Consider the following 25,517-nt stretch of genomic DNA (forward strand, 5'->3'; position numbering starts at 1 on the left):
AGAGGCCAGATGGGGCCTAGATTTGACATCGCATCCGAAAGATTGTACCTCCGGCAGTGCAGCTCTCTCTCAGTACTGCACTAGAGTGCCTGCCGAGATTATGTACTCAAGTCTCAAGAGTGGGACTTGAACCTATGAACCTGTGACTCAGAGACCAGATTGCTCCCACTAAGCCAAGGTGTTCAAATTGACAGATTTAAAATAATGAAGGAACTGGATAGGGTAGACAAGGCACAACTCTCCCCTTCAGTAGAGTAATAAACAACGAGGCATCTTAGAGTTTTGAGCAAAAGCAGTGAAACGAAAATCCAGGAAAACATTTTCACACAAAGGGTTGTGAGATGTGGAATGCATTTGCCAGAAGGCCACAGATACTATATCAATTATGATGTTTAAAAGGGAGGTGGGTACATACTTGGGCCGTAAGGGTCTTTACGGATATGGAGAAACAATGCTGAATCATGATTAAGGTGGTAGAGCTACCATGGCATACAAAAGTGGTGGGGCAGACTTGATGGGCCAAGTATCTGCCCCTTGTTCCAACATTTGGTGAAAATTTGATAAAGAAGTTTATGTTTTAACTATTGAGGTGACATGGTATGCTCAGATAGAGATCAGTTGATGCTGTTATAACTGAAATCCCCCTCCTTGCAGCAGAGGGGAAACTACAAAACCTGAAGATCTATATTAGTTAACTGCAAACAAAGCACAGCAGAGACATGCAACATTCTACAATCATATGGATTTCCATCATGCGTACAGCATGTGACCTTAGATTACAACATTCATGAAAAGGTAGGTATTGCCAAAACCTTTCATAGGGAAACATGCCATGCGAGAATGCATTCTGATGTAATGCATTTCTGTTTGTGAACAAGCAAAATAAGGTAAGCCAAACACTTTATGAAGATGGAACCCTTTTAAAACATCTTTAAATCAAGGACAATGCATAGAAAGATGCTTATGAAAGACATGCTTTCTTCCCCTGCATATCACACTAAAATGAGGGAGAAACCTACAGTGCTGCCAGTCGTATAATGTTAAATGCAAAATGCATTCCTAACGAGAAAATTAAAGCAACATGCCAATGACAACAGACCTGTTCTTTGTGAGGCAGGCAACTCATTACTTGCAGGTAGTGTACCTGTTGGTCCTGTTGATGGTGGATAGCCCATAGAAGATGTTGGAGCTCCAGGTCCGCCATGCTGGTAGGATGCTCCAGAGAGAGGAGAAAAAGCAGAAGCAGGGCCAGGTGCTGTAGGGGATGTCTGTGACTGTCCTGGATACGGAGGAGCCACAAAAGGAGGCAAAGGGTGAGAAGGAACAGAAGGCAAATAAACAGATGGATAGGAAGACGGGTGTGGAAGTGCAGTAGGTTGATGAGGTTGATAATAAGTTGGTCCCCCTGCTCCTTGGGGGTACTGTTGTGGTTGGTAAGCTAGGGAACAGAATTACTACATTAGTAAACAAGTAAAAACAATTTTAAAAAGCATTTATAATGTGTTATAACCGAGCAAAATATTGGACAAAATCAAGCAGAACACAAAAAACACATCGTTACCGCACTACAAGCTTGCTGTTACAGCAAACATGTCGAAATTCTACTGAGAGTCACTCGGTAATAAGCAAGTGGTTGGGGATGGGGTAGGTGGGGGATGGAGGTGGGGTTGGGGGGGGGGGGGGTGGGGCAGCATGGCTCTTCCCACTGCAATTCATCAGAATTTGTGCCCCAAATCCATACAGACCTACTTCCATATCGACTATCCAATCTTTATTTGGTTAAATTATGTAGAATTTTACAGCACAGAAACAGGTCAATGCCAGTGTTTAGACTTCATGCAAGCCTCCTCCCACCTACTTCACCTCACATCAATATTTCCTTCTATTTCTTTTTCTCTCTCATGTACTTAACTAGCTTCCCCTTAAAGGCATCTGTACAATGCACTCAACTACTCCATGTGGTAGTGAATTCTGCATTTTCAGCACTCTAAATAGGTCACCTTTTAAATTACTTATTTGATTTATTAGTGACAATCTTACATTTATGGGCCTTAGTTTTGGACTCCCCAAAAGTGAAAAAATCTTCTCTATATCTAAACTATCAAACCCCTTCATAATTTTAAAGATCTCTATCATAAGTGCATGTAAAAAATTCAAAAATATAAATTGACATGTTATGGCGACTAAAGTACTGTGTTTGAGAGATCAGGATTATGTATTTATTTTTTAAATTAAATCCTTCCCCAATTTCGTGTTTTGGTTTAAATGGCTTTCTATGCATTGGCATTCCTCCTCCAATCAGCCTTTAGTAATAAAGATTTCAGTCATCTTAGAGTTATACATCACAGAAACAGACCCTTTGGCACATCATGTCTGTACTCTCTACCTTGCTACTTCTTTCCATACTTTCAAAAGTTTCCTCAAAAGCTCTCTCTTTGATAAGTCCCTTGGTCACCTCCAATAACTCTTTCCTACCTTTATCAAGTGTGTGGGAAATTTTCCAGGTTAAAGGTTTGCTACAAGTGGAAGTTGTCATTACTAATGTCTACAAATCATCCCAAATACTCAGAGCACATGAATACAGTCATGAAGGTAGAATTTCCATGATGGATTTTATGCTACAATACAGAGAGCTGGATCTTTATCTTTTGTTCATTACAAACTAAATGGGACAAAGGTAGAACTACAAAGGGACATCATCAAGCAAAACATTCAGTACTTTCAGATGCAGCAAAATTTTTTTTTTGCATAAGGTGGAAATATATAGCCTAGAATCATGGAATGGTTTTAGGACAGAAGGAGGCCATTTGGCCTGTCATGTCCTGCCGACTGTCTGCAACAACTCAACTAGTCCCAGCCACTGCCTTTTCCCCATTGCCCCGAAAATTTTCTCTGTTCAGAGACTTAACCAATTCCCTTTTGAAAGCCATGATTGAATCTGCCTCCACCACACTCTTAGTCAGTGTATTCCAGATCCTAACCACTTGCTGTGTAAAGTTTTGCCAATCACCTTAGATTCTCAACGCTTCCACCATTGGGAACAGTTTCTCCTTATCTACTCTGTCCAGAGCCCTCATGATTTTGAATACGGCTATCAAAACTCCTTTTAATCTTTTCTTCTCCAAGGTTCTCCAATCTATCCACGTAACTAAAGTCTCCCATCCCTGGAACCATTCTTGTGAATCTTTTTTGCACCCTCTCGAATGCCTTCACATTCTTCCTAAAGTGTGGTGCCCAGAATGGGACACAATACTCTAGTTGAGGCTAAACCAGTTTTTTTTTTTTTTAAACACAGATTTATAATAACTTCCTTGCTTTTGTACTCTATGCCTCTACTGATAAAGCCAGGATCCCATATGCTTTATGAACCGCTCTGTGCACATATATCCCAGGTCCCTCTGCTCCTGCACCCCCTTGAAAATTGCATCCTTTAGTTTATATTGCCTCTCCTCGGTCTTCCAACCAAAATGCATCACTTCACATTTCTCTGCATTAAATGTCATCTGCCACATGTCTATTTGAAGCCTATCACTGCCCTCTTCACAGTTCACAATACTTCCAAGTTTTGCCTTATCTGCAAATTTTGCTCTGTACACCCAAGTCAAAGTCATTAATATAGAAGAAAAGCAGTGGTCATAGTACCAAACCCTGGGGAACCCCACTATATACTTCCCTCCTGTCCAAAAAACAACCGTTCACCACTACTCTCTGTTTCCTTTCACTCAACCAACTATGTACCCAAGCTGCTAGTGTCCCTTTTATTCAAGGGACTTCAAACTTTGCTTGCAAATCTATTATGTGGCACTTCATCAAACGCATTTTGGAAGTTCATCTGGAGCATATCAACTGCATTACCCTCATCAACCCTCTCTATTATCTCAAAAGAACTCAATCAAGTTAGTTAAACAAGGTTTAAACATATCTGTATGCTGGCTTTCCTTAATTAATACACCCTTGTCCAAGTAACTATTAATTTTGTCCTGGATTATCATCTCTAAAAGCTTTCCCACCACCGAGGTTAAACTGACTGGCCTGTAGTTGCTGGGTTTATCCTTGCACCCTTTTTTGAATAAAGTGTAACACTTGCAATTCTCCAGTCCTCTGGCACCACCCCTGTATCTAAGGAGGATTGGAAGATGATGGCCAGTGCCTACAATTTCATCCCTTGCTTCCTTCAGTATCCTCAGATGCATTTCATCCAGCCCTGGTGACTTATCAACTTTAAGTACAGCCAACCTTTCTAAAACGTCTATCAATTTTTAGTCCATCCAGTGTCCTCTTCCACTATGACTTTGGCAACACCTTTTTCCTTGGTAAAGACAGATCTAAAGTAATCATTTAGTGCCTCAGCCATGCCCTCTGCCTCCATGTGTAGATCCCCATCAGCCCCAACCCTCCTCTCACTACTTTTTTACTTTTGGATAATAACATTAAATTGTTGGACAGCTAGCTGAAGCTCTTTCTTCAGAACCTAAATTGCCCGCATTTGTTGCCAGCTTGGTACTACCATAATCACATGCGTTCAACACACAGCAGCATTACTACTATCTCAACTATTCCCAGGATGGTATGGGCAGCTAAATGGACACACATCTTATGGGTAGCAAAATAATTCAAGCATCATGCACGTGCGAGTTATTTTCTGAAACTGGTACAGCCACTGTTGTCTGACCCCTGTGACACTGGATTTATTCATCAAATAATTTTTATGATAGCAAGGAGGCCTTACTGGTTACACTTACTTTGAGGGACTGTCTGACGGGACCCCACTTGGGAATACATGTTATAAACAGTTGATGTTGAGGTTGGCGATTGGACCTGCCCACTAGGATTTGGAATGCCCTGCAGTACGAAACCTGGTGGTGGTGGTGCTGCTTCACCCTGGGGAATGAGAAAAACACCATGTGAAACTTCCAATAATGATATATGTACCTCATTGAGAAAAGACTGGTATGATCATGTTAGAAAGTTGCAATATATTTGAGTGGCTTGCTTGGCATCATGAAATAATAAGTGTTAACACTTGGGAAGAGTGATTTTATTCAAATCCTGAGAACGCAGTTGTCTTGGAATATAACAAAAACTTTAAAACAACCTATGTTTATACAGCTGTGTGTGTGTGAAAGCATGTCTCAAAGCTTTGCAAGAAAGAGACACTGGCACTAAGAAAGAAAAGAAGGATTGGGAAGGGGAGCAGACTATTTATCTTTTTAAAAAAAGAATTTGAAGGCAGGAAGGGAAGGCAGCAAAGCCAAGGGATTGTGGGAAAGAATTCCAGAGTGCAAGGTAACACGGACTTAAGTTGAAGGACAACTTTTCTTAAATAGCTCAATGTTAAGTTGGTTTCTTAAAGCATTACAACTAAACACCTATAATCAGGGAAGGTAAGCTGCAGAAGAAACTGCTTCACAGACACATAATCCACGATTTTTACGTATTATAACAGACGATTCTATAGCCGTCACTTCAGTTAAAAAAGGACAGAAGGCAGTCTGTATTTAATTTGCAACACTTCTTTATCTCCAAGATAAATCATAACACATCTAAAACACAATGCAACCTCTTACTTTACCATTTTAATGCATCAATTTTAAAAACATTTTTCAAATTGGAGGTTCAACAAACTTGAAAGATGGTGAATTTCAATTGCTCACTCAAATACCAGTCTTGATTTTAAAAAAGTCCAATGTTGCACAGGAAGTCAGTGTTTAATTTTCTCCTCACTCACCGAGTTTTTTTTCTAGATAGCAGCTCAAACTGATAATACGAGTGCAGGCATTTACAGTTTTCTTTTACAGGTTTGCATAGAGTTTTGCCTTAAAGAAAGGTTTTTTTTTTAACAAATTGAAGTTAGCAAAATTCTGAATGCAAATAAAATATTTTTTGTCTGTGGCCATCACCCAAAATGAATTGGATGAAGCAACAGTGGCTTTCATATAAAATGTTAGAAATTGGATCTCTTCCCAACACTGTAGCATGCAGTTCAGAACATTTGACAGAGGGGATTAATGTAATTATACATTTTTCACTGGCATTGAGCTCTCTTATTTTATCCTTACATTTAACAAAAGAATGCAAGTTAACAGTCTCATCAGCAAAAATACTTCATCTGTGTCCTTTTATAGGACTCTGCAAAAAACATTATTTGTAATGTGACCAGTCATATCTTCAAAAATTAACAGCCGTTCCAGTAATCGAGTTCAACAATACAGCGATAAACGCTGTGAATGAGACTTGCACAAAGCAATAGCAGCAGAATTTCTCAAGTAACTCAGTACATGTCAGTCTCCATACTTCAGAATTTCTGTAAGTATCTTTACTGGACTGGCAAACTTTGCTCCATTGTGTCACAATAGATCATGCTTCTTCTCGGACATCCGTGTGCCCTCTCCTCAATGTTGTGCACATTAAATCTGTCCTCACCACACTGTTACCCCCTCCACCCCAGGTTAAAAAAATGCATTCAACCATAGTGAACTTAGTAATAATGTCACAAAAGTGGGGAAAACAATATTATTCTTATTAAAATCTTGTGTTTAGTGTGCTCCATAAAGAGATTTCACTGGAATCACTTTACAGAATTAGATCAATGAATTCAACAATACAAAATATGGAAGAGAATCAGTTACTGATTGAAGTGATACCTACATAAATCCAAACAAAGTCAGAACTCTGGATTCTTTCCAAAATTTAAACAAAAATATTCAGGGAAGATAGCAATAAACCAGAGACAAAGCTCAAGATATCAAGTGAAGTAAGCAAAGTGGATTAAACACTAGTCCCTTTTGCCAATGCAATTTTTTTTGGGTGTGAAAACAGGCTGCTAATTTGGGAAAGAGCAGTAGGTTAACACTGTTGTACCTGTGTGTTAGATGCAGAGGCTGGTGGAAAGCTGGGAAGGGCAGTGGAAGTTTGGTTACTCCATGATGTAACAGTAGGGGCAGGTCTAACCTGAATCAAACAGAGACAGACACCAATAATGGAAAAAAAATAAGGAACCACAGAACACCCATCCATATTTTATACAAAAGAAAGTAAAAGATGACATGATAGCTTCCTTTAAACACAAGCACACAAATGAAAACAAAGGCCCGTGCAATATAAAGACATTTTGACATTGAAGGAAAAAACCTTACAGATCATATTTTAGCAAGCATGCATTCCATTCAGATTAACACGGTTTAGGTCATGAAGACATACGACTAGTGCAGGCATTATGCACTATACCATGTCACAAAACAGGATCCCCAGGTTTGAATCAAGTTTCTGCAGGTATTTACATGTGGATCCTTGGGCAGTTATTGGTATCACATGTGTAGTCAAAAAAAAGGCCAAAACAATAAGCCCGCCCAGTGAAAAGGGAAAGCGCCTCAGTGCTGCAAAGTGAGGCAAAAAACATGTTTAAAAAAACAGAAAACAAACTGAGTCAGCCATGCTATCCAGCGCAGTACCGAACTAAATTTGAACCCAGTCTGCACAAAGCTAACTAATTTAAGGTGATTGGTAGAAGGATTAGAGGGGACATGAGGAAAAAATTTTTCACCCAGAAGGTGGTGGGTGTCTGCAAATTCTCTGCCTGGATCAGTGGTGGAGGCAGAAACCGTCAGCTCACTTAAAAAGGTACCTAGACTTGCACCTGAAGTGCTGTAACCTGCAAGGCTACAGAGCAGGTGCTGGAAGGTGGGATTAGAATGGGCAGCTAGATTTTTCAGCCAGTGCAGACAAGATGGGCTGAAGGGCCTCTTCCAGGTTAATGTGCCAGCCAGGGCTCCCACTTTTCATTGCTATCTTGAGACACTACCGGGAAGGGAGCACGTCTAACATTGAGTAAAGGACAGTATGGGCTTTGCCCTGATATTCCCTCACAGTTGAGCAGCATATCAGCAATCAATCTAAGGACAGCAGATGACGAATGGTCAAGAAGAACTGTTTGCATCAATACCTTCAGGAGAGATCAGAAAATTGGGGGAAGGGCTCCAGATGGGCAGCACAGTGGCGCAGTGGTTAGCACCGCAGCCTCACAGCTCCAGCGACCCGGGTTCAATTCTGGGTACTGCCTGTGCGGCGTTAGCAAGTTCTCCCTGTGACTGCGTAGGTTTTCGCCGGGTGCTCCGGGTTTCCTCCCACAGCCAAAGACTTGCAGGTTGATAGGTAAATTGGCCATTATAAATTACCCCTAGTATAGGTAGGTGGTAGGGGAATTGAGGGAAGGTGAGGATGTGGTAGGAATATGGGATTAATGTAGGATTAGTATAAATGGGTGGTTGATGGTCAGCACAGACTCGGTGGGCCGAAGGGCCTGTTTCAGTGCTGTATCTCTAAATAAATAAATATGATTGCTGGTCTATGTCCTGTTAGCTGGCCTCAGTGACAGTGTGCCTATTTTCAATGATGCCACTTGGTTAGGGAAGGGAAAACTGGCTAGTTATTCTGCTCTAGATCATCAGACTATCCCTGCTGGAGGTATGTGTAGTTGGATCAGGCAGGGCTGTAAACACTCTTGGCTGAATAACCTGAGACTCTCAGTCACGACTCACACATCAATAACGGCTACTTGGGCAGGGTATCCAGCAGCTGAACAAGGAGGAAAACTAATATGAACCAAAAAAAACCTGGCAAGATGTTACTGCATTGGGAGAGTGTAAAATGTTATTGTCACATAGCACACAGATGAATTAGAGATAAATCATCAATATAACAGCACCATTTAGTGGCTACAAAAGTGAAACCAATTCAAAGCAGCGGTTAACAGCAGCCATTAATTTCATCTCAAACTGACAAGTAAATATTAAGAGGTTAAAATGACTCCGCAATAAAAAAAAATTGAGAAATTATTCCTGTTCACAATTCTCAGACTGTTTTTTGTGACTGTGGCAGCCAATGTCAAGTCCTGTTGATTTAAAACTTTTAATTTAAATGCAGATTCCCAAAATATAGCAGATGGAGGGAATAAAATAGGAAGACTCCATCCAGTTTTGTGCATTTTTTTAAAAATTCATTCACAAGACCAGTATTTATTGCCCATCCCCAATTGTCCTCAAGAAGGAGGTGGTGGTGAGCTGCCTTCTTGAGCTGCTGCAGTCCATGTGATGGAGGTGCATCCACAGTGCTTAGAGAGGGAGTTTCAGGATTTTGACCCAGTGATAGTGAAGCAACAGAGATATAGTTCTAAGTCAGGTGGTTTGTGGCTTTGAGGGGAACCTGCAGGTGGTAGTGCTCCCATGTGCCTGCTGCCCTTATCCTTCTAGGTGGAAGAGGTTGTAGGTTTGGGAGATGTGTTGAAGAAGCCTTAGCAAGTTGCTGCAGTGCATTTGGTAGATGGTACGCACTGCTGTCACTATGCACCAGTGGTGGCAGGAATGAATGATTGAGGTGGTGGACGGGGTGCCAATCAAGCAGGCTGATTTGTCCTGGATAGTGTCAAGCTTCTCGAGTGTTACTGGAGCTGCACTCATGCAAGCAAGTGGACAGTATTCCATCACACTCCTGACGTGTGCCTTGTAGATGGTGGAAAGGCCTTGGGGTGCGGGGAGGTGAGCTACTTGCCACAGAATATGTAGTTTCCGACTCGCTCTTGTAGTCACAGCAGTTATGCGACTGGTCCAGTTTAGTTTCTGGTCAATGATGACCCCAAGATGATGATGGTGGGGAATGGAATTCAACAATGGTAATGCCACTGAATGTCAAGGGAAGTGGTTAGACTCTCTTGTTGGAGATGATCATTGCTGGGCTATTGTGTGGCGCAAATGTTACTTGCCACTTATCAGCCGAAGCCTGAAGATTTTCAGGTCTTGCTGCATGCAGGTGCAGACTGCTTCATTATCTGAGGAGTTGGGAATGGAACTGAACACTGTGCAATCATCAGCGAAGAACCCCACTTCTGACCTTCTGATGGAGGGAAGGTCATTGATGAAGCAACTAACTAGTTACAGAACAGTAGCAGCAAAACACTGCACATGCTGGAAATCTGGAGCAGAACATGGTGAAAACACACAGGTGCTCAGACAGTACCTTAGCTGACAGAGCGTTCGCAGTCAAAATGTTAATTCCTGTTTCTCTCTCCACAGATGCTGCCTGACCTGCCGAGCGCTTTGAACAATTTCTGTTTCTGTTTTAGTTGCACAGCATCACTTGTAGATGCTGAGAGCTGACTACTGCTGCATTCGGCAGCCAGGAGTGGAGTATGGGGAGCATGTGGCTGGGGTGAGGGATTAAAAAAAAAATTAAAAACTCTCATTAAACAAAAATAAAAAACAAACAAATGAAACCACCACGGGTGGCGGAATTTTCTCCAAGTGCAGCAAAAATGTAAATCCAACAATTATAAACACCTACATCATTTTACTGCACCTAACCCACATTGTTTAAACATAATGGGTGGAAGACCATCAATCTGTGCACAGTAACAAGCCCCATGGACCTTAAACCTTGATTGGATCTACGTCATTCATCTGGCACGGTGGCTTTTGCTCTCCTTTCAAGCCCTGTGGCCAAAGCGGTTCTGTAGTTGATATAACCAGAGTGATGGACTCGAACAGAACTGGTAGAGAACCAATATAGAATAAAGAGCACAGCCTGTGGCACTTCACTTAAATCATGACTCCTGTGATTGGCTTCGACAATGGCCTTGGAAAAGTTCACAGCCCTCACCACTCCATTTATTCAGCTACACAACAGTCCTGGCTACAGGGATTAAAGAGAGAAAATTGAAGTGGGAGAAACTGGCAGAGAAAATAAAAAAGGAAAAACAGAAAATGCTGGAAACACAGAAGTCAGTCATGCTGGAGAATAACATGGCGTGAATGTCGTAATCCAGAACAGAAAGAGTTAATCAGGGTAGCAGCAGTGATACTGCAGCTGGCCTGACAGATTGATTGTCTGAAAGAATCCGGTAGCTTCATATTGCTATCCTTGCTTTTTTTAATGATAAAGTTATTGATTATATTGAAGCTGCATAAAATTGTAACATTTCAACACAAAGTCTTAAGCCCCAATATTTTGAAATAGCTAATCAATGACTAGTTAAGAAAATGAAAGTTGTGGGAACAAGTAAGATATAGTAGAAGTGCCCGTGAGTAAGTGCTAATGTTGGATGCATAAAAGGGGTCTGAAAACCTGCAAATCCTGTGATTGAACAGTTATGAGAGGGAAAGAACGTGCTAGGCCAAAGTTGCAATTGTGAGGACACCAGAGTATTAATTTTAAAAAAGGAAGCCAAGTGCTCAGACAAGTGTAATAAAGTTCATACAAAGAAAGCAAAGCAGAGCTGCGGCTGATGTTGTCACATGGCAGTAAGAAGGGGATAAAGGTCTACACATAGATGGGGAGCTCCACTGAATCCTCCACAAAATAAACCATTAAAAACTTGTATTTATACAGCACCTTCCACAACCACAGGACATCTCAAAGTGTGTTACAGCCAATGAAGTACTTCTGAAGTGTTATCACTGTTGTAATGCAGGGAATGCAGCTCATTTACACACAGCAAACTTCCACAATTAGCAATGTGATAATCAAATAATCTGTTTTGGGATGTTGATTGAGGGATCAATATTGGCCAGGGCACCACGGATCACTCCCTTGCTCTTCTCCGAAATGGTGCCCTGGGATCTTTTACATCCACCTGGAGTGTAATTCGAACCCATAACCTTCTGACTCAGGCGAGAATGCTACCAATTGTGCCACGGCAGACACACAAATCATGGCTAGCATGGTTCCCAGAACAGTGATGACCACTGTGCCCTGTTTGGTAAAGTTGCCTTATAGCAGAATGCAGTGCTCTTACGGTTATGACATTTTGCTGTTCTGCGGATATGACATACTTCATATCTGAATAAAGATGAAATTGAGATTTTCTAAAGTACCTATATATGCCTATACAAGCCTGAACCCAGAATATATTTAGAGACACATTGCCTTATTACCAACAGTCAACATCATTCTTAGGAATTACTAATAGACCATATGAGATTCCAGCATTTTTGACACAGGTTATTTATGTACTGTTCTTGCATTGGTAACATACCAGGGTGGGGAAAGAAAAACACTTGCATTTGTATATTATCTTAACAAAATGTTCTCAAAGTGCTTCATAAATTTGGAGTGCAGCAATAGTTTAGTTGACGGAGAAAATCAGAGGTCCAAGGCCACTAGAAGACCAGTGTAACACCAACCTAACATTTAGCCCTTCCAAACTACTGCATATCCCATTTTGTAATGGCCTCTTCAATAGGCATCATCCGATGTGGCTTTGAAAGTGAAAGTTATAAAAACACAAATTCAGATGGGCAGTGTTCATGCTTTAAAAAGGCACTTAACTAGATTTGAAAAAAAAAACTTATTTTATGCAAACCATTATGATAAAGGCCTTGAAAGATCTGGAGATTATGTAAACAATTTCAAACTGTTCATTTAAAAAAAAAACATACAGCACTCTGTTTAATGAGGTCAAACAAGTGTAGTTGAAAGCAGGCCATAAAGTAAACAGAGAATGTATGTGCCATTATGAACAGGGGCACACGTGGGCAAACACTAAGCTACAACACACCACAAACTTTTCCAACCAGTCTTTGGAAGTTTTAAAATCAGACTTCCAGTGTATAGCCACCTGAAAAGGCAAGTGCATCCAGCTGCCATCTTACCCAGCAATTTCCCTATAAACCACCAATATAAAAATAAAGAAAAAAATCTAATTTAATCTAAAAACTCCAAGGCTTTAACCATGGCACTAAAAAGGAGAAAAATCAATAATATCAAAAATGGAGAAACAAGGCAATAAAAACTCAGTATTCTCCCCTTCATAAGACTCCCTCATCACTTGCAGCATCTCTCTACAAATAAAAATCTGCATCCTCAGTAAGTTATAAGCAAAGATATCCATTACCCATACAGGCAAGTTCCCAAAATAACAGAAATACTGCGGACACAATACAACAGCGTGACAGAACAACTATCGCACAAAGATTACTTCCCCACTCCAAACTCCATGTCCGAGCTACCGACTCCATCCCTCTCCCTAGCAACTGTCTGAGGCGGAACTGTTCGCGCATTCTTGGTGTCATATTTGACCCTGGGATGAGCTTCCAACCACATATCAGCACCATCACCAAAATCATTTATTTCCAACTCCATAACAGCAGATGTCTCCACCCCTTCCTCAGCTCATCTGCTGCTGAAACCCTCATTCAAGTCTTTGTTACCTCTAGACTTGACTATTGCAACGCACTACTGGCTGGCCTCCAACATTCAATCCTCCGTAAATCCAAGGCCATCCAAAACTCTGCTGCCCGCGTCCTAACTCGTGCCAAGTCCCATTCAACCATCAACCTTGTGCTTGCTGGCCTGCACTGGCTCCCCGTTAAACACCATCTCAATTTTAAAATTCTCATCCTTGTTTTCAAATCCCTCCATGGCCTTGCCCCTCCCTACCTCTATAATCACCTCCAGCCCCACAACCCTCCGCAATATCTGCACTTGAGCATCCCCGATTTTTATCATTCCACCATTGGTGGCTGTGCCTTCAGCTGTCTAGGATCTAAGCTCTGGAATTCCCTCCCTAAACCTCTCCGCTTCGCTAACTCTCTTTCTTCCATTAAGACCATCCTTAAAGTGACAACAATGCACTTTGCGACGTCCAGTGGTTGTGAAAGGCGCTATATAAATGCAAGCCTTTCTTTCGTTAAAACCTCCCTTGGACCAAGCAGGATGAAAGTAGAGTTGAGGAAGAATATCAGCCACGATCGTACTGAATAACAGGGCAGACGAGGGATCATATGGTCTACTCCTGCTCCCAATTCTGTTATTAGGATAGTTGGACAAAATCCGAAAATCGCCTTATGCGGCCCAGTGTCAAATTGTGCTTTAACGGTCCTGTAAAGTGCCTTGGGACATTTTATGTTAATAGAGCTATATAAATACAAGTTGTTGTTGAATACTACCAACACTGTTGCATTCCCAACATCACGTCTGATGGACCTCAAGTGTTGGGTCAAGGCCTGTGGGTACACTGATGCTCATTAGACATTGGACTTGATGCTGAAAATGCAACATGGGGTCCAGCCCTCTATGCAAAGCTGCTTGCTGAGCTCGAGAGGCTCAACGAAACTTACACGAACATCTTGGATTGAATTTAAACTGAAGAAAACAGGTGGGCTTGGGTCGGGTGGGGTTGAAGTATCAGAAATCTGACCCAACCCGCCCATTTCCGGCATTAACTGAAGCCGGAAGGTGGGCAGGCAACCAACCTGATCCAAGGAGCTGGGCTGGAACTTTAAATATGATACTGAAGCTTCTCGAAGAAAGGACTTGGTGTGGATTCAGATGTCTGCCTGAGCAGCCTCTGCGAACGGGTGACTTCCAACCCACCCCTCCCCGGCTAAGCCTCAGACCAGGGTCTGATCTCCTCCTCCCTCCACCAGGCCCCAAGCACCCCACCGCCCCAGGCTCCCAACACCCCCCCGACCCCAGGATGAGCAGTCCCTTCTGTTGCACCCCATCCCTCCCCAAATCAAGCTCCCCTTCTCCAGTCGAGCCCGTTCCTGTCGTGGACTTACCTGACGCTCCGGCCGTCAGTGACTGTCTCTCTGCCCGACTGAAGACCCAGCTGTCAATCAGGCTGGGCCTCTGGGTGGGGAACAAATCCGACATCACTAACACGTTGTAGAGTTAAAAAAGCGAGTGTAGGAGATTCCTGAATGGTGGGATTCCCCCAGACATTCTACAAACCCCCTCCCTGCGGGTCAGGTTAGTAAAAATTCTGCCCTGTGAATAATTCTTTGGCCTCCTTATCTCAAGAGACAATGGATAAGCGCCTGGAGGTGGTCAGTGGTTTGCAAAGCAGCGCCTGGAGTGGCTGTAAAGGCCAATTCTAGAGTGACAGGCTCTTACACAGGTGCTGCAGAGAAATTTGTTTGTCGGGGCTGTTACACAGTTGGCTCTTCCTTTGCGCGTTTGTCTTTTTTCCTGCCAACTACTAAGTCTCTTCGACTCGCCACACGTTAGCCCCGTCTTTATGGCTGCCCGCCAGTTCTGGCGAACGCTGGCAACTGACTCCCATGACTTGTGATCAATGTCACAGGACTTCATGTCGCGTTTGCAGATGTCTTTGAAGCGGAGACATGGACGGCCGGTGGGTCTGATACCAGTGGTGAGCTCGCTGTACAATGTGTCTTTGGGGATCCTGCCATCTTCCATGTGGCTCACATGGCCAAGCCATCTCAAGCGCCACTGACTCAGTAGTGTGTATAAGCTGGGGATGTTGGCCACCTCGAGGACTTCTGTGTTGGAGATACGGTCCTGCCACCTGATGCCAAGTATTCTCCGGAGGCAGCGAAGATGGAATGAATTGAGACGTCGCTCTTGGCTGACATACGTTGTCCAGGCCTCGCTGCCATAGAGCAAGGTACTGAGGACACAGGCTTGAAACACTCGGACTTTTGTGTTCTGTGTCAGTGCGCCATTTTCCCACACTCTCTTGGCCAGTCTGGACATAGCAGTGTTAGCCTTACCCATGCGCTTGTTGATTTCTGCATCTAGAGACAGGTTACTGGTGATAGTTGAGCCTAGGTAGGTGAACTCTTGAACCACTTCCAGAGCGTGGTCGCCAATATTGATGGATGGAGCATTTCTGACGTCCTGCCCCATGATGTTCGTTTTCTTGAGGCTGATGGTTAGGCCAAATTCATTGCAGGCAGCCGCAAACCTGTCGATGAGACTCTGCAGGCACTCTTCAGTGTGAGATGTTAAAGCAGCATCGTCAGCAAAGAGGAGTTCCCTGATGAGGACTTTCCGTACTTTGGACTTCGCTCTTAGACGGGCAAGGTTGAACAACCTGCCCCTGATCTTGTGTGGAGGAAAATTCCTTCTTCAGAGGACTTGAACGCATGTGAGAGCAGCAGGGAGAAGAAAATCCCAAAAAGTGTGGGTGAGAGAACACAGCCCTGTTTCACGCCACTTAGGATAGGAAAGGGCTCTGATGAGGAGCCGCCATGTTGAATTGTGCCTTTCATATTGTCATGGAATGAGGTGATGATACTTAGTAGCTTTGGTGGGCATCCAATCTTTTCTATTAGTCTGAAGAGACCACGTCTGCTGACGAGGTCAAAGTCTTTGGTGAGATCAATGAAAGCAATGTAGAGGGGCATCTGTTGTTCACGGAATTTCTCCTGGATCTGACGAAGGGAGAACAGCCCGTCAACGGTCGATCTCTCTGCACGAAAGCCACATTGTGCCTCAGGGTAGACGCGCTCGGCCAGCTTCTGGAGCCTGTTTAGAGCGACTCGAGTAAAGACTTTCCCCACTATGCTGAGCAGGGAGACTCCACGGTAGTTGTTGCAGTCACCGCGGTCACCTTTGTTTTTATAGAGGGTGATGATATTGGCATCGCGCATGTTTTTTTTTTAAGAGATACAGCACTGAAACAGGCCCTTCGGCCCACCGAGTCTGTGCTGACCATCAACCACCCATTTATACTAATCCTACACTAATTCCATATTCCTACCACATCCCCACCTGTCCCTATATTTCCCTACCACCTACCTATACTAGGGGCAATTTATAATGGCCAATTTACCCATCAACCTGCAAGTCCTGGGGTACTGCTCCCTCGTCCCAGCACAGGCATAGCAGTTCATGTAGTGCTGAGAGTATAGAATAATACACATGCTATAATTATCAAGCTCCATGTTGGAAAGGTCTGTACTGAACAAATGACTCACCAAACTTGAGACTTGCTCTGTTGAGAGGAATCCCTCTATCCAGTGAGCAAAAATGTTGCACAAGGGGAAATGACAGGAAAAGCAATAAATCTGTGGTTGTTACCTTTGGAAGGATAAACATGTACTTATCCCTGTAAACCAAAGTATGATGGTCAAAGAATGAAAAGCATCTCTTCACAAAGGTAAATCCTGCAGAAAGGCCACTTCTGGTATATGTGGCTGTGGAGGTCAGATGAGGACAGAATCTGGCTCATCCATAATGCTCACTGCAATAAGTAGGGCCCATATGGCATCATTAGCCACCACTGTCAGCAGGAGAAAACTGGTGGTGGTGGGGGGCCATGGCATAAGCTTGATTAGTTAAATCTTCAAACAAGTTTAACATTTTAATATAGTTTTGCTATCTAAAGCAGTGTCTACATGATTTAGTGCTATCCCAATATTGATATCTGTAAAAACATCACACTGAAGGGTAGGTTTGAAAAACTTTGCTGCCTGCAGGGAGAAACATATGGGATATTTGGGCATAAGGTTTTGCAGACCCCACAAGCAGAATTTTTCAAGGATGCAAGATCTAGTCTTTGGTATCATAAACAAGACACAGGGAAAGATTTGAATATTTGACTTCCTTTACAGGATAAGTAAAGGAAAATCCATTTTCCTGGGGTGTAGAGAAAGAAGGGATTATTTTTCTTCTCATTTTATCATTTCTCCTGATTTATGCAGGATCATAGTTCCACAGGCACCATAGTCCTCTGCTATCTCACTCAACCACCAACGATCTTTTCCTCTCTTCATCCAGACACAAACGATTTTGCAGAAGTCACCAGACAGTGATCAGGAACAGGAACCCTGACTGATTTTTCACCTCCCAGCCCTGTGGCTCCCTGGGCCTTTGCAGTGTGTATACTCACACAATATCTAATCACCCAATTTTCTATACACACTCAGATGGTGCTATTTATGTTAATTGGAACGGATCCTATCATATTGATTATATTGCAAGTAACCTGACTGAGCAGACTGAGTAACAAAAAAAAAAATCTAATTTAAAAAGTGCAATTTAAGTGTGCCTTAGTTATTTCTGATTATATATATATATATATTCATATAGAGATACAGCACTGAAACAGGCCCTTCAGCCCACCGAGTCTGTGCCGACCAACAACCACCCATTTATACTAACCCTACAGTAATCCCATATTCCCTACCACCTACCTACACGAAGGCCAATTTACCTATCAACCTGCAAGTCTTTGGCTGTGGGAGGAAACCGGAGCACCCGGCGAAAACCCACGCGGTCACAGGGAGAAATTGCAAACTCCGCACAGGCAGTACCCAGAATCGAACCCGGGTTGCTGGAGTTGTGAGGCTGCGGTGCTAACCAATGCGCCGCCCTAATCGTGTTAGATAAGCAGTGGACAAGCTTGGAGACCGGCATGAACAGCTTCAAAAAAAGGTGTGACTGGCAAATGTGGACATAGGATTTTTCCATTGTAAATGTTAAGACAAGCATCACTCAAAAATTGTGGCATAGGAAATAGGGTAAATTTAGGCAGAAAGTGCATGGCATATACAAGATTTTATCATTTATATATGTAAATATTAAAATTGCATTTGTCTAGTCTGTTCAGTCATGCAGAAGTCTTCTAATTGGTTCAGCATCAGCTCATGCCTGGTCTATCTGAAACTTCAAAGTTTCTACTGTATGTGCTTGGTATCTACAGTGCCACTTGTGATTGGTTTGGTCACTAATCCATGACAGCTCCCTGCATTCCAGCTGATAGATTAGATTATTTTTAATGCCTAATTTTACAGTTGAAATTAATAAATCTTATTTTTAAAATTATGCTTCCAGTTCAAACACAGTTTTCTATAATAAAATAAAAAACAGAAAATGCTGGAAATACTCAGGTCAAACAGCATCTGTGGAGAAAGAAGCAGAGCTAACATTTCAGGTCGATGACTTTTCATCTGAACTAGGAAAAGTTAGAAATGTAATAGGCTTTAAGCAAGTGAAAGGGACTAGGGTGGAAAAGAACAAAAGGGAAGACCTGGTATAGGGTGGAGAGAGATTAAATGGCAAAACAGTTGGTGGTGCAGGGCCAAAAGGAGTGGTAATAGGATAAGTAAAGAAACAAAAAGGTTTTTTTATTCATTCATGGCTGGGCCTAAGTGCCTTTGAAGTGAGTGGCCATTTAAGAGTCAACCATATTGCTGTGGTTCTGGAGTCACATGTAGGCCAGACCAGATGAGGACAGCTGATTTCCTTCCTGAAAGGACATTACTGAACCAGATGGGTTTTTACAACAAATCGACAATGGTTTCATGGTCACCATTAAACTGGCTTTTTAATTCCAGATTTTTTTATTAATTGAATTCAAATTTCACCATCAGCCATGGTGGGATTGGAAACCATGTCCCCAGAGCACTAGCCGGGGCCTCTGGTTACTCGTCCAGTGACATAACCACTACACCACTGTCTCCCCTAGATGTGTCTAGAGGAGGCGTGAACAGCAAAGTGAGGAACAGCTGCCATTCAAAAACAAAATCAAGAGTAAAACTAGATTAAAACTGAAAGCTGCCGAGAAAAAGGAAACAAAATGAGACCAGAGACTACAGTCTGAAATTGTTGAACTCAATGTTAAATCAGGATGGCTGTAAGGGAAGGGCAGGTGTTGCATCTCCTGCGCTTGTATGGAAAGAAGGTGGGTGATTGAGGAGTAGACCGGGGTGTCGCGGAGGGAGTGGTCCTTTCAGAATGCTGAAAGGGGAGTCAGTAGGCTTAGAGTGAATTTTGTTGTTAGCCCTGAACAGCCCGCTTCCACCTCCTCCTCAAGATTCACCAACAGGACTGCCCTGATAGGTCTATCTTTTCAGCCTGTTCCTGCCCCACTGATAATTTTTTCTCAACTATTTTTCTGCCGTTGTCCAATCTCTTCCCGTCTATATCCATGACTTTCCCGATGCCCTCTGTCACTTTGACAGTTTCCAACTTCCTGGCCCTAACAGTCTCATCACCAGAGGCATCCCATCTCTCTGCACCTCCACTTCTCACCAGGGTGGTCTGAGGGCTCTCCGCTTCTTCCTTGAATGGAGGTCCAATGAGCCCTTCTCCACCTGGCTGAACAATTACTCACACTGAACAACTTCTCCTTGAACTCCACCCACTTCCTTCGAATAAAAGGTGTTGCTATGGGTACCCACACGGGGACTAGCTATGCCTGCCTGTGGGATATATGGAACCTTTCTTGTTCCATTCCTACTCGGGCCCCCTCCCTCACCTCTTCTTCTGGTACAACATTGATTGCATCAGTGCAGTTTCCTGCTCCCACCCTGAACAGGAAAATGTCATCAGCTTTGCTTCCAATTCTCTTCTCTCATATGGCCCATCTCCTACTCTCATCTTCCCTTCCTCAACCTCGCTTGTCTTCATTTCTGGGGACAGGTTAACAAATATTCACTATAAGCCCACTGATTCCTACAGGTACCTTGACCACACTTCCTCACACCCTGCTTCCCGTAACAATTCCATTCCATTCTCCCAGCTTCTTCATTGCATCTGTTCTGATGATGCAACCTTCCATACTAGCACTTCTGATAGGTCTTCCTTTTTCTTCACTGAGGATTACTTCCCACTGAAGTTGATTGGACCCTCCACCATGTCGGTCCCATTTCCTGTACTTCTACTCTCACTTCTGCCTGTCCTTCCCAGAATCATGATGAGGACTCTCTTGTTCTCACCTTCTACCTCACCAGCCTCCGTGTTCCCCTTGTCCTCCCTTTCCACTCCACCAGCCTCCATATTCAACAGATCACCCTCTGCTGTTTCTGCCACCAAACACATCATCCCCTCCCCTCCGCTTCAGCATTCCAAAGGGACCGCTCCCTCTGCGAAATCCTGGTCCATTGCTCAATCATCCATTCCCCTTTCCATGCACAGGAGATGCAACACCTGCCCTTTAACCTCCTCTCTCTTCATCATTCAAGGTCCCAGGTGAAAAAGCAATTTACATGTAGTTCTTTCAATTTAGTATACTGTATTCACTGCTCACAATGCATTCTGCTCTACACTGGGGAAACCAAACGCAGATTGGGTGACCACTTTGAGGAACACCTCCATTCAGTCCGCAAGCATGACCCCAAACTACCAGTCTCGTGTCATTTTAATTCTCCACCTTGCTCTCTCACTGACCTCTTGGTCCTCAGCCTCCTGCAGTGTTCCAAATGTTTCAATGAAGCTCAAGGAACAGCACCTCATCTTTCGCTTAAGTACCTTACAGCCTTCCTGGATCAACAGAGTTCAACAACTTCACACTGTAATCTCTACCCGTTTGGTTTTCTTCTTTTTGCAGGATTTGGTTTTAGTCTTGTTTTTCCCCTTTGGGCAGCAGCTGTTCATCATTTTGCCATTCACACCTCCTCTATACATTTTTTTCTTTACTTGTCCCATTACCACGCCCGTTAGCCCTTTTGTCATTTAATCTCACCCGTCTTTCGCCCCATCACAGACATTCCCTTTTGTTCTTTGCCACCCTACCCCATTCATTTGCTTAAAACATTACATTTCTAACTTTTCCCAGTTCAGATGAAAGGTCATCGACCTGAAACATTACTCTGTTTTGTTCTCCACAGATGCCGTGTGACCTGCTGAGTATTTCCGCATTTTCTATTTTTATTTCAGATTTTCAGTGTCTGCAGTATTTTGCTTTTGTAATAGTCTTCGATACACTGTTGTAGTTTGGCTTGTGGTTGTATCATAGAATGTGACAGCAAAGGAGGAGGCTGTTTGGCCCATCGTGCTGTCTAACTAGGACCACTCCCTTGTCCTTTCCCAACAGCCCTGCAATTCTTTCCCCTTCACGTATTTATCCGATTTCCTTTTGAAAGTTATTATTGAATCTGCTTCCACCACCATTGATGGCCATGTTGAGACATGTTCAGAATAGAGCGAATGTAACAAAGACACACATTGAAATTTATATGTGCTGCTGGACTCCAGCTATAAAGTCTGAACTAGATGATGAATACAGTTATTAAGGTGCCAAGCTAATTTTAAATTATTTGAGATATTCAATACCAATCAGAGTCTGGCTAGTGACATAATCAGAAGGTAAATGGTCATACCAAGTTCTTTAGAATAATAAAAGAATGAGGCAGATTGTAGTAGCAGTCAGATACATGAGAAGCAGAACTAAAAACACTGCAAATAGCAACTGCACATTTATGTGGGAAGAAGAGTTGCCGACCTCCCAATGGGAATTTGAAGAACAGACAAGGTCAGAGGGCCCTGCAATTTCACAATTCGATAGCCACTCTGTCTATTGAACTAGATTTGGTTTAATTAATCTGCAATTTTTCTACTAGCCCAATGAATAATACATTTCTGTATCTCCGGAACTGCAAATGAACAAGAAACCCAGCAATAAACCACAATTATTGAATAGCAGTTGCGAGATAAGAACCTTGAGGAAAATGTAATGATCTAGCATACCAGGTGAAGAGAGTTGTGTGGTGGGAATGCACTTTGGAAATCTGCACACGGAGGTGAGCCCAACTCTAGGCCAACACAAATTTCCGGCCAAACAAACAAGCAGAAACGCACGCAGGCCGCAAATGGCTTTCAGAAACGCCCATGCCTGATACCTGCTATGCGCGCCCATCGCCAATCCGACAGCAACTGAACCCAAATTACTCTGTTTTGAAAGGGTTAAAAAGAAAATCATTGAATGCTGGGAACTTGAAACAAAAGCAGAAAATGTTTGAAATGATACACAGCAGGGCAGGCAGTATCGGAAAGATAAAGGACAGGTTAATGTTCTGATTAGGATCCTTCACCCAAAACGCTGTTATCTTTTCTCTTACATATATTGATTGACCTGCTGTGCATTTCAAGCATTTATTGTTTTTATTTATAATGAGCTTAGGTACTGATTCCTTTACAGTTACTAAAAATAATTAGAAGCTTTAACCTCAGATAGCATTCAACTGTTGGCTTCTTTGGACTTCCTTCTGGAAACAGTAAACTGCAATCTCCTTTCACTCCAAGCCTATTGAATGTTTGCTGCAAGAGCTCACATTTCATGAGTTTTCACTGCAGCGAATAATGCCAAATAAGTCTTGCTGTAGAAAATATGCACAAAATTAAAGAAAAATGATAAAGTCCATGTGGAATAAAACACTCACATTTACCTCATTGTTGCCACTTAATATATCTACAGTTATATTAAAATTTTACAACACAAGGGAAAGCTTTTCTCTATTTACCTTATCAAAGCCCTTCATAATTTTCAACAGCTCCATCAGATCTCCTCTGAACCAGTGTTTTTATTAATGTAAAGCAACACAGTTTCTCTAGTCTCTCTAAATAACTATAAACTCTCATGCCAGTCCTGTGCTGGATGACCAATTTTGGCTCCCAATATCCTAACACCTCAATTAAATACACAGCCTCATGTTTAAATCCCTTCATGGCCTCAGCCCTCCCTATCTCCCACTGTACATACTGGAGCATAAAATCCAGGATGACACTTCAATGTAGAACTGAGGGTGAGCTGCATTGGTCAGAGATGCTATCTTTCAGATGAGATGTTAAATTGCGGGCCCGTCTGCTCTCTCAGATGGACGCAAAAGGTCCCATGGCACAGTTTCAAAGAACAAGGGAGTTCTGGCCAACATATACCCTTCAATCAACACCCAAAACAGATGATCTAGTCATTTCTACATTACTGTGTGCCAATTGGCTACCACATTTCCTACATTACAACAGTGACAACTTTCAAAAAGAAACTTTCCGAAGAAGGGTCACTGACCCGAAACGTTAACTCTGCTTCTCTTTCCACAGATGCTGCCAGACCTGCTCAGTGATTCCAGCATTTCTTGTTTTTGTTTCAAAAAGTACTTTATTGGCTGCAAAGCATTTTAGGATGCCCTAAAGTCGTGAAAGGAGCTTTATAAATGAAAGTTATTTCTTTTCTCTCTTCTGTGAAGTGCCTTGAGGTGTTTTCTGGGTTAAATATCCTATATAAATGCAAGTTGCTGTTGCATTGCTTTAGTAAAATTCATCTGCACAAAAAAACCAGCAATAAATCCTCAGAAACTATTGCACATCACCTGAGATAAGGACCTTTATGAAAATGTTATCATTTAGCACACCAGGTGAAGGGAGTTGTGTGATGAGAATACACATTGGAAATCTGTACACGGAGGTTAGGCCAACTCCAGGCCCGCTCGAATTTCCACCCACTCAAACAATTCATGGTCTAGGCATCATTCTTAAAGTAGGATGCCCAAAAATGGACACAACAATCTAACTGCGGCTGAACGGATGATCCAGAGGTTTAGTATTACCCAGTACTATATGTGCCTATTTATAACATCCAGCATCGCAAATGCTTTTGAAAAAAAAAAGACAACTTGTGCTCCCATCTTTAAATATCTGTATATATATAACCCCTAATTCTTTCTACTTTTCACGTTCTATTATTTACTTTATATCTCTTCTCCTTCCTCCCAAAATATATCACCTCACTTTTCTCTGCATTAAATTCCATCTGTCATCTATCTGTCCAATCTATTAACTATGCCTTAATTTGATTTCGGTTCTTATGTGGCACCTTACTAAAAAAAACGTTTTCAAAATGCACACATATAGCAATCACTGTATTTGCTTTAGCAATATAATTTCCTCAAAAACTAGGAAATATATCAAACAAACTTGCTTTTTACAATCCTGCACTGATGGTTCTTAAGTAACCCATTCCTTTCTAGGTAACTATTAATTTTACTTTGTATTATGGCCTCCAGAAGCTTACCCACTGACGTTACTTGGGTGATCCCTTACACCTTTTTAAACAGAGGTATTATATCAGCAACCTTCCAGCATTCTGGCACTACTTGCAAATCTGATAATGTTTGAATGATTGTAATTAAAGCCTCACTATTTCCTTCAGCATTCTAGGATACATGCCATCAGTGCCTTTTTGACTTGGAGTTCCACCAGTTTTTTTTTTCCATGTCCTACTTCATTATCTACAGTTATCTTATCTAAATGCTCTACTTCCTGCATCCTTCCATCTTCACTACCGTACCTTCTGTGAAAACTGAGAAATCCAAACCTACCTTTGAAAAGACTGGAGCAGCACACGAGGGCATGAGCAAAAGACCAAATATCCAATTCCAATCACAAAGTTGTTACAACTCTGGGTTATGCCATTATACAGTTAGATATTGGGCAGTACAAGCACATACCTTGGTCTGTACATTACCACTAATAGGTTTATTAAACCATCTGCCTGATCACTACAGGAAGGAAATTTGGTAAACAGGGATTTTACCTGAAAGCAAAGCCTTTTTTGATATCGGACCGACTTGCATTTATATTTCGAAAATATTCTACACAATATGAAAAATGTACATATGCTCAACCTTAGGTTAAAAGATGTAGAAGCTGCCTCACCTGTGTGTAGTACTGCTGCGTAGGCACTTGCTGCTGCAGCTGCCCTGGGGCAAGTAAATGGTTGGAGCTGGCTCTACCTCTTGGAACTTGATGTTTCCCATGTGGAAAGGGAGTTGATTCCTGCCCAGCTGCCTGTTCACCCTGGGCACGGAACAGTCTGTCTCGTAAATGCAGGATCGCCAACTTGTCAAACGATTAAGAAAAAAATTAAAATGGAACAGAAGATAGATTTATGAGCTACCTCAAAAGAGAGCTTTTCATTTTAAACGGAGTGGTCATCAAGGCAATTGGTTTCCCGTTACCTTGTTTTATGCAGGCTGATGTGATTGGTGTCACAATGATGC

At 42.4% G+C, this 25,517-nt stretch overlaps 1 protein-coding gene across 10 annotated transcripts in view; it reads right to left on the bottom strand.

Moving 5' to 3' along the window:
* The window catches only part of sec31a (SEC31 homolog A, COPII coat complex component), a 117,849-nt gene that overhangs the window by 21,297 nt on the left and 71,035 nt on the right, over positions 1-25,517 (bottom strand). For 4 of the 10 annotated variants that reach the window (XM_068038188.1, XM_068038205.1, XM_068038193.1 and 1 more), the window contains 4 exons: positions 25,174-25,356; positions 6,862-6,951; positions 4,743-4,881; positions 1,100-1,438 (listed from right to left, as the gene is read on the bottom strand). In XM_068038188.1, coding sequence (XP_067894289.1) covers positions 1,100-1,438; positions 4,743-4,881; positions 6,862-6,951; positions 25,174-25,356 — 751 coding nt within the window. The remainder of the gene's footprint in view (positions 1-1,099; positions 1,439-4,742; positions 4,882-6,861; positions 6,952-25,173; positions 25,357-25,517) is intronic. The other 6 variants (XM_068038211.1, XM_068038198.1, XM_068038240.1 and 3 more) reach the window with 4 other exon arrangements.

This window comes from Heterodontus francisci, chromosome 1, assembly GCF_036365525.1.
Source record: "Heterodontus francisci isolate sHetFra1 chromosome 1, sHetFra1.hap1, whole genome shotgun sequence".
NCBI lineage: Eukaryota > Metazoa > Chordata > Chondrichthyes > Heterodontiformes > Heterodontidae > Heterodontus > Heterodontus francisci.